General features: G+C 37.4%; 1 protein-coding gene and 1 non-coding gene across 2 annotated transcripts; both read right to left on the bottom strand.

The window, feature by feature from the left end:
- Positions 1–8,042: 8,042 nt before the first annotated feature.
- Positions 8,043–8,170, bottom strand: LOC133700270 (small nucleolar RNA SNORA5). Its single transcript, XR_009843370.1, has one exon. It is a non-coding gene; the product is annotated as a small nucleolar RNA SNORA5 (small nucleolar RNA).
- Positions 8,171–10,976: 2,806 nt separating this feature from the next.
- LOC133698407 (stigma-specific STIG1-like protein 1) lies at positions 10,977–11,631 on the bottom strand. The gene has a single exon (XM_062121316.1). It carries the CDS (start codon positions 11,610–11,612, stop codon positions 11,178–11,180), a length of 435 nt encoding a protein of 144 aa, XP_061977300.1. The 5' UTR covers positions 11,613–11,631; the 3' UTR covers positions 10,977–11,177.
- Positions 11,632–14,510: the final 2,879 nt, after the last annotated feature.

The following is a 14,510-nucleotide window of genomic DNA, read 5'->3' on the forward strand; positions in this document are numbered from 1 at the left end:
GGGCCCTCCTCAGCTTCTGTTTGACTGGCTTACAACCTTCCTCCAACGGTATCTTGTGTACTACAATATTTGTATCCAAACCAGGCATATCTTCATAGGACCAAGCAAAGACATCTGAATATTCTTGTAATAGGGCGATCATTTTTATCCTTTGTTCAGAAGTAATTAGGGTACCTATTTTTAACTCCTTCTTGAACTGATCACTGCCTACATTGATGGTTTCGAGTTCCTCTGCAGCAGGTTTCCAAGTCTGTTCCTGTTGTTCTACTAGCCTGGTGAATTCACTGATATTGCTTTCATCCAACTCTTCTTCTTCCATAGCTATCACATGTTCGTTCAAGTTTGGCCATTTATTCTTGATGCTAAATGTATGCGATGTTGTAGGAGATCCGCTTTCAGGATTCCTGAAAGCGGGAAGTGTTTGGTGTAAATGCATAAGAAAAGAAGGCAATTTGTGAAAAGTGCATGATCTCATAATTTATTTGAAGAAAAGGTAGGCTCCATGACAAACACGAAATCTAGCTGACAATCGAGCCTTGATTGTCGACTAGAGAAAAAAAACCAAACAAAGCAATGACAAAAGCATGTTAAGACAACCAAAGTGGGTTTACATTTTAAAAACTACTGGAGCTTCTTGGATCACCCAGTTTTGAAACTTCTCGTCCGGAGCCAACTTGCGCACAAAGGTCTTGGCGGAGACGTCTTCTATGGTGTAGACCGTTAGTTGTGGGAGTGCTTCATCTCCCTTTCTTGCTACTGCCTTCTTGTTATCTCCTTCCACCTTGTTTTCTCCCAAGGTATTTATGCTCATGTTTGACAGCTCTTGATCAAGGCTTTCAGCTTCTCTATCATGTTGCATTATGTATGCAGCTTTTGGGAATGACACGCTAAGAGGAGGGATTTCTAGCTTTTCTTCCTCAGGCTCTCTTCCTTTAATTCTAGCCATCCTTCTTGCCCTTCTTCGACCAGCAGCCCACCGATAATCCTCTTGGCTGGGTTGATACCCTAACCCAAATCTTTGAGCAGTATTTTTCATCATTGTCGGACTAACCCCTTCTGGTATCCCGATAATGAGGTTATACTGAAATGGGATCCCGCGGTCCAAAAAGCATAGACTTGCCATCCTTGCTGCTTCTGAGATCCTTGGCCTTCTTAGCACTGTGTTCTCCGGCACCCAGTCAGTGTTCACAATCTCAAAGGCATGGATATTGTTATCCTTGCAATCATTTGCTTCGATAAAAGGCACAGCCACATTCTTTATCATGGATACTGTCTCCTCGGCCTTGACAGTTACCAACATCCCGTTCATGATATACTTCAGGCATTGGTGCAATGACGAAGCTACTGCCCCTGCTGCGTGAATCCAAGGTCTTCCTAACAACATACTATAGGAAGGGTGGATATCCATAACCTGAAGTGTTACTAGGAACAATTGTGGTCCCACATATAGCTCCACTTCTAAAGTCCCAATTATTGGCCTAGGCGAGCCATCATACGCTCTAGCCATCATAGTACTTGGCTTTATATGGGATTCATCGATCGGCATTTCTTCCAGAATGTGCTTTGGCAACACGTTAAGGGCCGAGCCATTATCAATGAGTACTTTTCCTATGAGGCAGTCCTTGCACCTAACCGTAATGTATAAGGGCTTGTTATGTCCGGTACCTTCAGCATCAAGTTCATCAGCCGTGAAGTAGAGGTAGTTAGTTGCATGGATCCTCCCTACTAGATGTTCCATGGTTTTATGCTCAATGTCTTGGGGTACATATGCCTCATTCAATACCTTTTGCAAGGCGTTTCGATGCGGCTCAGAGCTGAGTATTAAGGACATCAGGGAGATCCTAGCTGGAGTCTTCTTTAGTTGATCTACGATGCAATATTCGCTGTGCTTGATCAACTTCAGGAATTCATTCGACTCCTCTTCCGTTACCGGCTTATTAACTTCTAGTGTCTTGTCCAGATCTACCACTTCTTTGCCCTTTGCCTTCCTCAAATCTTCGGGCGTAAAGCAACGACCACTCCTGGTTAAACCACTTATCTCAGTCTGGAACAAAGGAAGAGGGGCTCGAACGTTGGAGGTATAACCATAATTATAAGGCATGGCATTGTGATTCCCTTTGGTGTAGGATGGTTTAACCAAGATTAGCCTTGGGGGCCCACTAGCCGTTTGTTGGATCCTGCATACTCTTGTCATCTCATCTTGACCTTCCATCATGCTTACCTCACCCCTACTCTCCATGGGTTCAATTCTCAATTGCCCCATTTTTAACATTTTGGCAATCTTTTCACGAAACTCGATGCAATCTTCAATATGGTGTCCATCTCTTCCATGGAACTCACAATAATCACCTCCCGCCGGATAGCTTCCCACATTCGCCTCTAGAAATCCTGATCGTACTAACATGTCGTACATCTTTTCCATAGACACCTTCAACATCTTGCATTGATTTCCCACCTCTATCATGCCTATTCCACTACTGCTTGAGGCATGTTTAGGCAACGGGTTTGAATTAATATTGGGCTTGTCTTCAAAGGATACCCATCCTATCTTAATAAGCTCCAACAATCTTTTCTTGAAAGCGTAACATGTTTCAATCCCATGCCCGGGATTACCCGCATGATACTCACAAGTCAACTCGGGCTTGTACCAAATTGGGAATGGTGGTTGTAATGGTAGTGTAGGGATAGGAGCGATGTGCCCAATGCTCAATAGTTTGGCGTACATGTCCTTCAAAGGCATGGGTAGTGGCGGTAGTTGTTCTGAAGGGTATCTTATATAGGGTCTTTGGTAGTGATTTTGGTTGTTTGACTGGTTATTTGTTCGATTGGGGGAAAAAGGTTGGTTAAAGTTCATGTGTGAGAATTGAGAGGTAGGTACTTGTGGATTGTGGGAATCTACTTTCTTGCCCCTATACCCGCCTTCCAAGTGGTTAATATCACCTTCCCTCTTTCTTCCAATAAAACCCTTCTTTTCTACTGGCATTGCTATTCGCCCAGCTTTAATCCCTTGTTCTATCCTCTCAGCTATGCGTACCGCATCATAAAAATGTTGAGAGGAGCTACCCATTAGGTGCTCATAATAAGGTGCCTTGAAGGTATTGGCAAACAAGCTCACCATTTCTGTTTCTATCAAAGGGGGTTGGACATGCATGGCCTCATCCCTCCATCTTTGCGCATAAGCCCTTACCGACTCCTGGCTCCTTTTCTCCATTGCCATTAGACTTGTTCGATCAGGAGCGATTTCCATGTTGAACTTGTACTGTTTGAGGAAAGCCTCCACCAAGTCTCTCCAGCTTTTGATCTTGACACTATCCAACCTCATGTACCAACTCAATGCGGACCCTGAGAGACTATCCTGAAAGAAATAGATTAGCAGCTTATCATCGCGGATCACTTCTGCCATTTTATTGCAGTAGGAACGAAGGTGGGTGTTTGGACATTCCAAACCAGTGTACTTAATGAACTCTGGTATCCTGAAATCTTTTGGTACCACGATGTTTGGTACCAGACACACTTCAGCTGCTCGCATAGGGTCAAACCAATCATTACCCTCAACTGCCCTTAATCTTTCTTCCAAAGCAAATAACTTGTTCTGGTCCATCAGACTGGGAGACCTATTATCTGGGGTTCCTTCCGCTGTTAAGTCAACAGTGACTGGAGCATGAGTTGGTAGAATAGGAGTAACAGGTACAAACTGCTGCCCATTGGCCGAGTTTGCCCCCTGATTTTGAGATGTTTGAGGAATGTGAACTGCTGGTATTCCTTCAAGCTGTTGTGCTGATGTTCCCTCCCCATTCTTAGCTCTTAGAAGTTGCTCCAGTAAGTCGGTTAGCCGAGAAACTTCATTCTTTACGGACTCCAACTCGGTCTGATAATGTGACTCTAAGTGAGCTCTCTCTTCGTTCTCCATTCTTGCTCGAGACCGGGTGTTGTGGATTTTGGATGTGGGACCTATGTTTCACGGTCTGGAATGTATGGAGAAATGTAAATGAATGTATGATAAAGAAACAATGTATAAATGCATATGAATTTTTTCAAAAAAAAACGATCGATGGCCAACATTCCTCTTGTATAATGGGCATGGACTCTTTTTGTCGCATTCCTTATCAGGAGTAATTTCTGCTCAAGCTGCTGCTTTGGTAGGCTTATATTTTTTACAAAAGATGGGTCAAAGCCCCTTTTCATTAATATTGGCTAATACATCTCTTAAAAAGATGGTACAAAATAAAAAAGAAAAATACATCAATCTTCCTCTTCATTCATATCTCTAGCCACTGGTAGAAAAGCGAGACCTCGATTCTCAATTTTCTCTAAGAAGGCGTCCGTCTCAGCCAAGCTTCGTCGATAACGAAAAATGTCCCTTCCTACCCTTCGAGCATTGGCTCTAATAATCCGTGCGTGAATGGCAGCTTCATCCATTTGCTCATCTACTTTGGCCATCTTCTCTATAAGCAACATGTTGTTACGATTCAAGGTATGGTTGTTGGTGTCGATCTGTTCTTTATGTTTTTCTGAAACTTCCAACTTTTTGGTCAACTGTTTCACCTTTTCTCGTTCTTTGTCAAACTTCATCTTCAGCGTTCTAATTTCAATTTTCTTAGCTGCCAAATCTGCCTTCAAAACCTCCTCTTCATTCCCCTTTCTTCCGAACTCTTGTAATTCAGCTAGGTGACTCTCTCTCATCACGTATTTCTTGTTTAACTCATCATACTTCTCAATTCGGTCCAACAACTCTGCTTGAACATGCAAGAATTTGTCCTCAACATTCTCTTGATATCCGTTGAAGTCGGCTTTCAATGCTTCCAATTCAGAGCTACTTTGCATCCAATCTAAAATCAGTTTTCCTTTTTCTTTCTCAGATTCTTCTATTACAGCCTTTCTTTTGCTCAATTGCAACTCCAACACCCCTATTTTCGCATCTCTGGATTCGAGCTGTTCGTTTAGAAACACTCTGCTTTTATCTCCTTCCATCATCATCCTTTCTAATGCTGCTTTATCTCCCTTGCTCTTTCCCAATTCTATTTGGAGCCTTTCTAATTGCTCCATAAGGTCTTCCTCATTACTGACCTTTTTTCTTTTCAATGTCCCTTCTTCAATTCGTGAAGACCCATCTTCTGGACATGGCTTTTTCGGAGCGGCAATCGGGGTCAAATTCCTCCACCTTTCATATCCTTCACTTGAGCTCGGGTCTCTCAAACTTTCTGACTCCTTTTGAATCATAGTCAAATGGCACCAATCTTGTTTGATGGTTTCAAGAACTTCTCTCGCGGATTGATCCTTGAAAAACCCACAAAATTCAGCAAGTCCCACAGTTCTTGGGATGTGTTGTATGCCACCTAACTGTCTTATTACCAGAGCCGGAGCGTAGCTGACATAACCTGTGATCCCAATTAAAGGTACCCAACATTTTTGTCCACAACTTACTATGACATCAACTGATTTAACCCAAGGGGCCTTCCAACTAAAGCTGCTACTAGGTAACTCTTGCAGTTTTTCCATCCAACCTTGATCACCCAGGATTCCCCATTCTTCTTCCTCCACTATCTTCAAGGGTTTTTGGTTAAACCACCAAAAATTATTAAAGATCGGCTTCTTGGTTTCAACATGGCTCACCATCCAGATGTATAATAACTGAGTACAACATCTTACTGCGCCTTTCCCTGTCTTTCTAAAATGGTTGAGGGTCAGCAAAGTCTCAGCTAATATGGCAGTTGTAGGGTTGACATGAGTATTTTCATATTCCACGAATGCAGCAGCAGCTTCTAGACTTATAACCCCTTTTAAGCTTGGAAACAACACAAGACCATAGATCCCCAGAGCGATTAACCTGTCTCTTTCCAGCACTGAGTCGTATTGTTCTTTTTTCCTTTCTAATTCAACTTCCAAAAATTTCCACTTTAAACCGCTGCCATTCTTCTCTAAAAATCTGCTCATATGTGGAATCTTCAATAATTTCGACAATTCAGGAATCACCTTGTCATTTCTCAAAGGAAAGTAAACCCGGTGTAGGTGTTTGGGAAACTCCATCAACATTCCATACTCCTCTATAGTGGGACATAAATCCACATTTCCAAAGGAAAAACATCTGTAATCGGGATCCCAAAAATTAATCAAGGCTTTGATTGCTGGGTTCAATACTTCTATCCTTGCAATTTCTAACAATCGCCCATACTTCCCAAAAAATGCTGCCTCATCAATGTTCTGACTATGGCCTAATATTTTCTTCATCTCATATGCTATGCAATTCAGATCTTTGACTACTGGAAGCTTCCTTGCATCATATCTAGAGCAGTTTCCTTCTGATAGTTGTGACAATTCAGAATTCTGCCCATATTCCACAGTAGAAAATTTGGTAATGATGGCCATCTTTTCGTTTCAAAAGACCTGAAAACCAAATGCTTTATGGTTTAGATGGTTTTATGCAAAATGCATTTTGTGGAGCATACACCCTATAGTCAGTTCTAAATTTTTTTTGTGCTTTGACGAGGGTAGGTTGGCTATTCAGTCTCTAAAAAGGGTCTCTTGCTGTCCCAGTGATTGCCCTCGTGGAGGCAATATGGGGGCTTGTAGGCAATGAGATGGCACATGTACCAACCATTACCAGTCTAAGCACTCAGCGAAGAGTTGGGGTTTACACAAACTTAAACCTTGACTAAAAGTCGTAAGGTAAGCTGCTAGTCCCCCACTTAACTTAAAGTTTGTGTGTGCTCTCAATAATCAAAATATGTGATGCATGTGACAGTTCTATACAAATGCATGAAACAGTTCTATACAAATGTATGAACAATATTGCGTAAAAATATTTAAAGCATATAAGCAAATAACCAAAGGAAAGGTAAATTAACAATAACGCATGAAGACACAAATAAATCAGACAAAAAAAACAAAGCTTAGTCCACTTTGTCCCCAGTGGAGTCGCCATTCTGTCGCGGGGTGCGCGACGTCGCGGCGATCGTCCACCCTCATGGTGGGTATAGGGGGATGGATATATCTATCTGGTAAATATGGAGAGACAAGGAGTTCTTTGTCTCTTAATAAAAAAATGGTGTGGGAGTCGCCACCTAGTATTTTGGTCACTAGGAACCCTAACTGGTCTCAGAGATCGGGCACGGGGACTGGTTGCGTAAAGGGAAGGTTTTAGCACCCCAAATACGCCCTACCTAAGGTAAGCTGCTTTGTTTGTTTGTCTGATAAAATCAAGGTCCCGTTGTGTTTCCTAGTTGTTGGTCCATCTATGGTTCAAGAAAAGTCCTCCTCAATAAGGAGGTCCTTATCTTATCGGGTAAAACCTAACCATGCTAATGTCTATGATAAAAAAACATATTTAATATCAGGAAAAAGTTTTGTGTATAAATTCATAATCCCATATCTAAAAAATAAAACAAAAAGATTTTTTTAGAATTTTTGAAATATTGGCCTAGTTCTCATGGCTTGAATAAACTGGTTATTAAAGCCAAAATGCATGCTAATACATATATCATTTTAAAATTTTCTTTGTTGTATGAAAAATATGATGTTGTAATATTTATATATATATATATATATATATTGGAGAGACTAGGCCGTATTTTAAAACAAAACATTTTTTAATTATGTATATTTTTTTTGTTTTGACGCAAATCGGGTACTTTAATACCGGGTTTGTATTCTTACAGTACAAAAATACAACCAAATATTAATCCATTTTGGTGAAAATATGTAGAAAAATCACAAATATTTTTAAAGATATTTAGGAAATTTTTTAGAAAGCAAAAGACATTTTTTTTTGAAAATCTTTGACGCTTTGACGAAAACCGGGTATTTTAATACCGGATTTGTATCTTTACAGTATAAAAATACAAGCCAATATTGGTCAAAATACAATAATAAAATTACAGAAAAAAGAAACATATTTTTTAATAATTTTTGCAGAATTTTCTCAAATCCTTTTTTTTTATTTATATATATATATAATATAAAATATAATATATAATATAATATATATTATATTAAACCGGGCTGGGCCGGCCCAACCAACTGGGCTGGGCCGGATTCAGCCCTAAAGGTGTTTGGGCCGATTTCGGCCCAAAAAATGGATTGGGCCGACATCGGCCCAAAAATACTAATGCTGCCTTCTGGGCCAGGCCCGGCCCAGAAGGCAGGGCTGGGCCAGGATCCGCCTGGCCCAGCAACCCAAAACGGGCGGGGGGAATTATTTTCCCCCCACCCCTGCATGCAGAACGCTAGTCGTTCTGCATGCAGTGAAAGAAAGAAAAAAAGAATGCAGGAAATGAAAGAGAAGAAGGGTTACCTGGAGGAGGAGGCGGCCGCGTTGCTGATGCTGCGGTGGAGGCCGGTGGCGGTGTCCAGCGGCGCTGCGGCTGCTCCGAACGTCCGGCGGTGCTCCTTTTTTTTTCAATTTTTTACCCGTTTCCAACTTTCCCCTTCTTTTTCCTATGGTTCGGTCTTCTTCTTTTTTTTCTTTTCTTCCCTTCCCTCTCTTCTCTCGGTCTGTTTCTTTCCTCTGGTTTTTTCCTCAGTATTTTTTTTATATTTTTCTTTCCTCTCGGTTTCTCTCTCCTTTCGGTTCTTCCCCCTTTTCTATCTCTGTTTTTTTTCGTTTTCTCCCCGTTTCTTCCTCCCTTCCTTCTCCCTCTTTCGGGTCCTTTTTATAGAGCCAAAGCCATGGCCTTTTTTACAGCTCACATGGGGGGGGGGGCAGCCGGCTGGTCGGCCATGGACGCGGCTGCCGAGGTTCGGCGGGTGGTGCGCGGTGGGTGGTCGGCCATTGTGCCCGGTCGGTGGGCTCCAGGCGAGAGAGTGGCCGGCAAAATTCAAACAAAAGGCATCCCTTTTTCCTTTTCTTCCCCGCTGCATGTTCGGGGGGGAAAGAAGGAAGATGAACAGTGTCGTTCAAAACGACACCGTTCTGCCCCTTTCCTTTTTTTTTTTTTTTTTTTTTTTTTGAATGGATGAAACGGCGTCGTTTTGGATAAAACGCGCCGTTTCATTTAAAACCTGCAAAACGCCAAAACGCGCCAAAGTCCAAATCAGCCCTCAATCATCTTTTGTCCCTTCAATTGCATCCCTGCCGAATTTCGGTCTTCGCCCCCATAGTTGGCCGCGTTTTTCACTTTGGTCCTTGGTCTCTGAATTATGCAATTGAGCCCTCAATTGACCAAATAACTTCCAATTTCTTCAATTAGGCCCCTGAATCAATTAATTCCAGCCCCTATACTTACGCGCCTTCTTCAATTTGGTCCCTGGTTTCGGATTTCTTCAATTAAGTCCCTAATTGGCCCTTAAACTTCAATATTTATGCAATTAAGCCCCTGATTTGACTTAATAAATTCCTAAAAAATATATTTTGGCCCCAGAACTTAAATTTCTTCCAATTAAAGCCCAAATTGACTTAAAAATCAATTTTTCTTGCAATCAAATCCCCTATAAAATCATTTAAAAATCCAATTAAATCCAAAAACATCCAAATTTGGGCTTTTCTCCTCCAATCCAAATTTTCCTTCTCCACAGGGCTCTCCTCCTTCAATAATATACTGTCAAAAATTCCATCTTCATATTTTTAACCTCATTGAACAATTTTCCGACAATTTTCTGAGCGCTTCTGCCTCCTGTTATTTTTTCTTAACCTCCTTTGGCTATATATATATATTTATATATATATATTTTATGGGGGACCCAAAAATGGGTTACAACACCTATGCACATGCTTAGTTTGACCGATGCTTGCGGTTTTGCTTAGAGTTGAAGCAAATGCCTGATCATATGCTAAACCATTGAGCAGCTAGATTGATTAAGTATCACTTTTCTCTTTCTTTATTTGAACTTTACAACTGTTTCCCACATAAAATTATAGAACAAGGTAGGAATATCATGTTCAAATCTTAGAAGTGTTGGAAGAAAGCTGGATGTGATAAGATTAAAAAAATAATACACTCAAGAATAAAAAAAATATTACAAGGAACCTATATTTTTAATTAAATGTTTTTCTCTAAACTCTTTTAGTTATTCTTTTTTTTTTGTGCTACTTAATAATGCTGAATTACAAATTTTTTATAGGCTTAAAATCCTGGACAATCAGAAATAAATTAATACAAGAAAATATTAATTTGAACATGAATTTTATTCTGCTGACTGAATTGATCAATGGTTTTTCAACTGGTCAACCGATTTATTTAATTCAATCCGTCAACCGGTTCTCAACCTATGAACCAGTTTCTCTGTTTTTTAGATAAATCAAAAATCAAGTTTAATTTTCAACAAAGAAAGGTAGTTAAAGGCATGTTGAGACTCATAATAAAACCGGAAAAAAAAGGGAAGATCATAGTATTTTTCTTTTCTTTTCTATAACTATATATAGATGAAAAGATTTTAAGGTGTTTTTTTTTTTTTTTGCAGCTTAGCCATGCTTCTAAAAGATTTTAATTTTTTTTCTTCAAATTAAATATTTTTTATGTTGTTTTGATCATTTTGATATGTTAATATCAAAATTAAATTAAAAAAATATTATTTTAATTCAATTCTAAATAAAAAATAACTATTACTACATTATCAAATTAACACTTTCTAATTTTAATTTGCTATCGTGGTAGTATTCATTTTTATGCTTGGCTTTTAGAAACTTAAACTCTAATTGCTCTCATTAATATTTATGGATTTAATTGGTATTCAACACTTGGTTTATATGGAAGATTATAAATATTAAAGAATAATATAAATTATATAGAGAATTTATTTAAAAATTTTAGATTAAAATCATTTTTAAATATGATAGCAAAGCCTCTTCAATATGTAAATATATGCAAATTTAAATTCAAAAAGTTTATATTCTGAATAATATAATAAAAAATAATATAAATTATATTTTAAAATCACACTTATCAATTAAAATTTTTAAATTTAAATAATTGTTCGACAATCATACTTATAATATGCTAGCTATATATTTATGTTCACGTTCACATATGTAGACCTTGTGATTGCAAGGTTATGCTACTGTAAACTTTTTGCTCATTTAAACTCGGTGGTAAGATTACAACTATGCTCTCATAATGTGGTGATGTGACATACATTAATGAGCCAACACATGCACCCGAATGCTCTTTGGAGCAAGCAAGAGACTCAATTTTGCAGAAACAAGAAGATGTATACAACAGAAAATTATACAGTTTGTGAAGCAATCATGCATAGCTACACATCCCATAAACACAAAATTCGCCCTTCTTGCACTTCTTGTTGCATCCACCGCAATTTCTTTTATCGAAAGACGCGTTCACACACTGACCCTTGCAGCATATTTCAGTGTACTTGCACTTGTGCCCACACATACCGCAGTTCAATCGGTCCTTCTTCACGTTAACACATTTCTTGTTGCAGCAATCTGGTCCTGGACTTGTCTTCACTCGACAAATTCGAGGGAATTTGTTGCATGTCAGATTGGCTATCAGGTTTTGCTGAGCCAGGACGCGACCAACCCCTCGTAAGGAAGTCACATCTTGGATTTCGGACAACGAGAGTTCACTTTGCCTGTTTGAATTTTCATTGTAACTGTCTAAATGCAAAGCTGTAACGGCAGCTACTGTTGAGAGGGCAAGGAAGAGCTTTAGCAACTTCATGGTTACTAGCTAGTATGAAACAAGGATTAGTTGGATGGGAATTAATTTGATAGGAGATTGGCTTTTATAGAGAAGTTTTTGTAAGAGAGTTGACCTTAGGAAATTGAATTTACAAGTTTTGCTTTCTCTGTGTCGTCTTGATTCATCACAATGCTTAGAAATGACTAAATATCATTAAAGAAGAATTGAGTTGATTAAATTTAAAGAAAAGTTGGCCTCCGTAGGGAAAAAAAAAGGTCAAATAGAAAGCAAAATTACTCCAAGCAAATAGTTTTAATTTTACGCCATTGTTTCTAGTATTTGATAAATCCAAAAATAATAAAACTAGCCTAAATAGCATTTTATAGGAATAATTTGAGGACTTTTCAGAACTTAATTCATTACAGAAATTAAGCCGACTCTCCTTTAAAGTTGAGGTTTTGGGATTTCTTGCAATAACTCAATTTTTTTATAAAAAATATTTTTCATATAAAAATATTTTTCTTCCAAAAAAAAGGAGAAAAAAATAATACTTCAAATCAATCACGCATACACATCTATTTAGGGAACGTTTGGTACTGCGTTTGTACCTGCGTTTCCTTAAAATTTGAAATTTTTTTTTTTTTGCTAAAATTGAGTGCGGTTTGTACTTTTTGGATCGTTTTGATGTGTTGATGTCAAAAATGATTTTTAAAAAATAAAAAAATATCATTGGCATGCATTTCGGCACGAAAAGCTATTTGAAAAGCACCCGCAACCACACTGCCAAACACGCTCTTAAAACGTTAGGTGAATAGACAATTTATAATCTTGTTGAATAGATATTGAAAAATTAATTAAAATTTTGGTTAATACTACACAAATTAAAAATTTGAGGACTAGTATGGACAAGATTGCAAAGTTTGCTGGTCTAATTTTGAAAAATAAAAGCTTAATTAAGAAGAAATTTGAATATGGAAGCAAAATTGCAAAAATTGAATAAATTCAATGACCTAATTGAACTTTGAAAGGTCATAATTAACTTACTTAAAAGTGAATTAAAAAAATTAGAAGTTTGAAGATTTAATTAAAGATTGAATTGAAAAAATCTAAAAATAATGAATATTTGCAAGGAATGCATAAATCTAAGAGTTCAATTGCAAAATTCTCAGAGTAATATTTAAAAGAATACGAAAGATAAGGATAATTTTAGACTTAATTGAAAGTTAAAAAATGATTTTAATTTAATCTAATTTTTTTAATCAAACAACTTGTTATCTGGCTTTAAACCAAGATCCTGAACGACATGTTATTAAAATACTATTTATTTTTTTTCTTTTTATTTGAACATAGTTATGAAACCCGACCTGGGAGTTGACTTGGTCAAGGGGCCGGGTCCCGGGTTTCATGGGTCAACCTGAGTCAACTCGAGTTAACCCGAAAAAATTAAAAATATATATTTAAAGTTTTAATATTTTATATATATGAAAAAATGAAAAAAAAATCCATGTGAATATAGGTTATACATGTTATGAATAATGAAATTTAAAATAATATTTAAAAAAAAAATTATTCCACATTGAAAAAACATAACTTTTTTTTTGTGAATATAGAGTATATAAACTAAAGGGTTTCAAATCTCACATTGAAAAAATATTATGTTATCATTTTAAGTTGAAGTATTTAAATAAAAAAAAAATTATCCCATATTGAGAAAACATAACTTTGTTCTTGTAAACATAGAGTATATATACAAAATGACTTCAAATCCCACATTGAAAAAATAATTTTTTCTTGGAAACATAGGAGTATATATACTAACGAGTTTCAAATCTCATATTAAAAACACATAACTTTTTTCTTGTGAATATAGAGTATATATACTAAAAGATTTAAATTCCATATTGAAAAGATATTATGTTATCATTTTAAGTTGAAGTATTTAAACCAAAAAGTTTTTTATCCCACTGAAAAAACATAATTTTTTTCTTGTGAACATAGATTATATATACGAAATGGCTTCAAATCCCATATTGAAAAAATAATTTTTTCTTGGAATATATATTAAAGGGTTTCAAATCCCATATTGAAAAAACATAGTTTTTTTTGTGAATATAGAGTATATATACTAAAGGGTTTCAAATCCTACATTGAAAAAATAAAATATTTTTTTAATATTTATATAGTGAACTTTAAAAAGTATTAATAATCAACTAAACAAATATGAAAAGAGAGGTGTAGAAGAAAATCACATTTGAAAAAAAAAAACTGAATCTCGCTCGGGTCATGGGTCGACTGAATTTGGCTGGGTCACTATACCAGATGATCTTTTAATAAACTCGGACCGGTCCAGCCATCAGGTTCCGGGTCAACCTGTCAAGCCAATCCAAGTTTAATAAGTATGCTTTTCAACCAGAGAATGTGTCGAAGAAGCCACCAAAATGGCCTTGAACCTTCCCACCAAAACGCACCAAATCTTCCCCAAATCATAATCATAGCCCATATTACCTTCTTCAAATCCCACCGGTTTGTTCAGTTTTCTTCGCCCCTGCAATGCTCTCTTGACATGAAAAAAACTTGTCTTCAACAGTACAGAAATCACAGGACTCTGGGTGTTTTCTTTTCACCAAATATGGAGCATTTTTTAGCGGTTGGGATCTCCGTCAACAAGGTCTCATTCCATCTTAAAAGATAGGAAGATCAAAGATGAGGGAGAGAGGACGGGTTTCTTGGATAGAATCCAAATGTTACCCTATAAAAGGATGACCTGGGAGTTTCAAGTTTTTTTTTTTACCATTATTGCCAACTTCTATTTCTAAGCCATCTTCAAGAACCCAAGAAGACTTTTGAAGAGGAGACACTGCTAAACAAATCCTCCTAACTCCAAGACTGCAAGCCTCTCACGTTTTCTCCCCTGCTCTGCCATTGTTTCAGAACCAA

The sequence above is a fragment of the Populus nigra genome, chromosome 7 (assembly GCF_951802175.1).
Source record: "Populus nigra chromosome 7, ddPopNigr1.1, whole genome shotgun sequence".
NCBI lineage: Eukaryota > Viridiplantae > Streptophyta > Magnoliopsida > Malpighiales > Salicaceae > Populus > Populus nigra.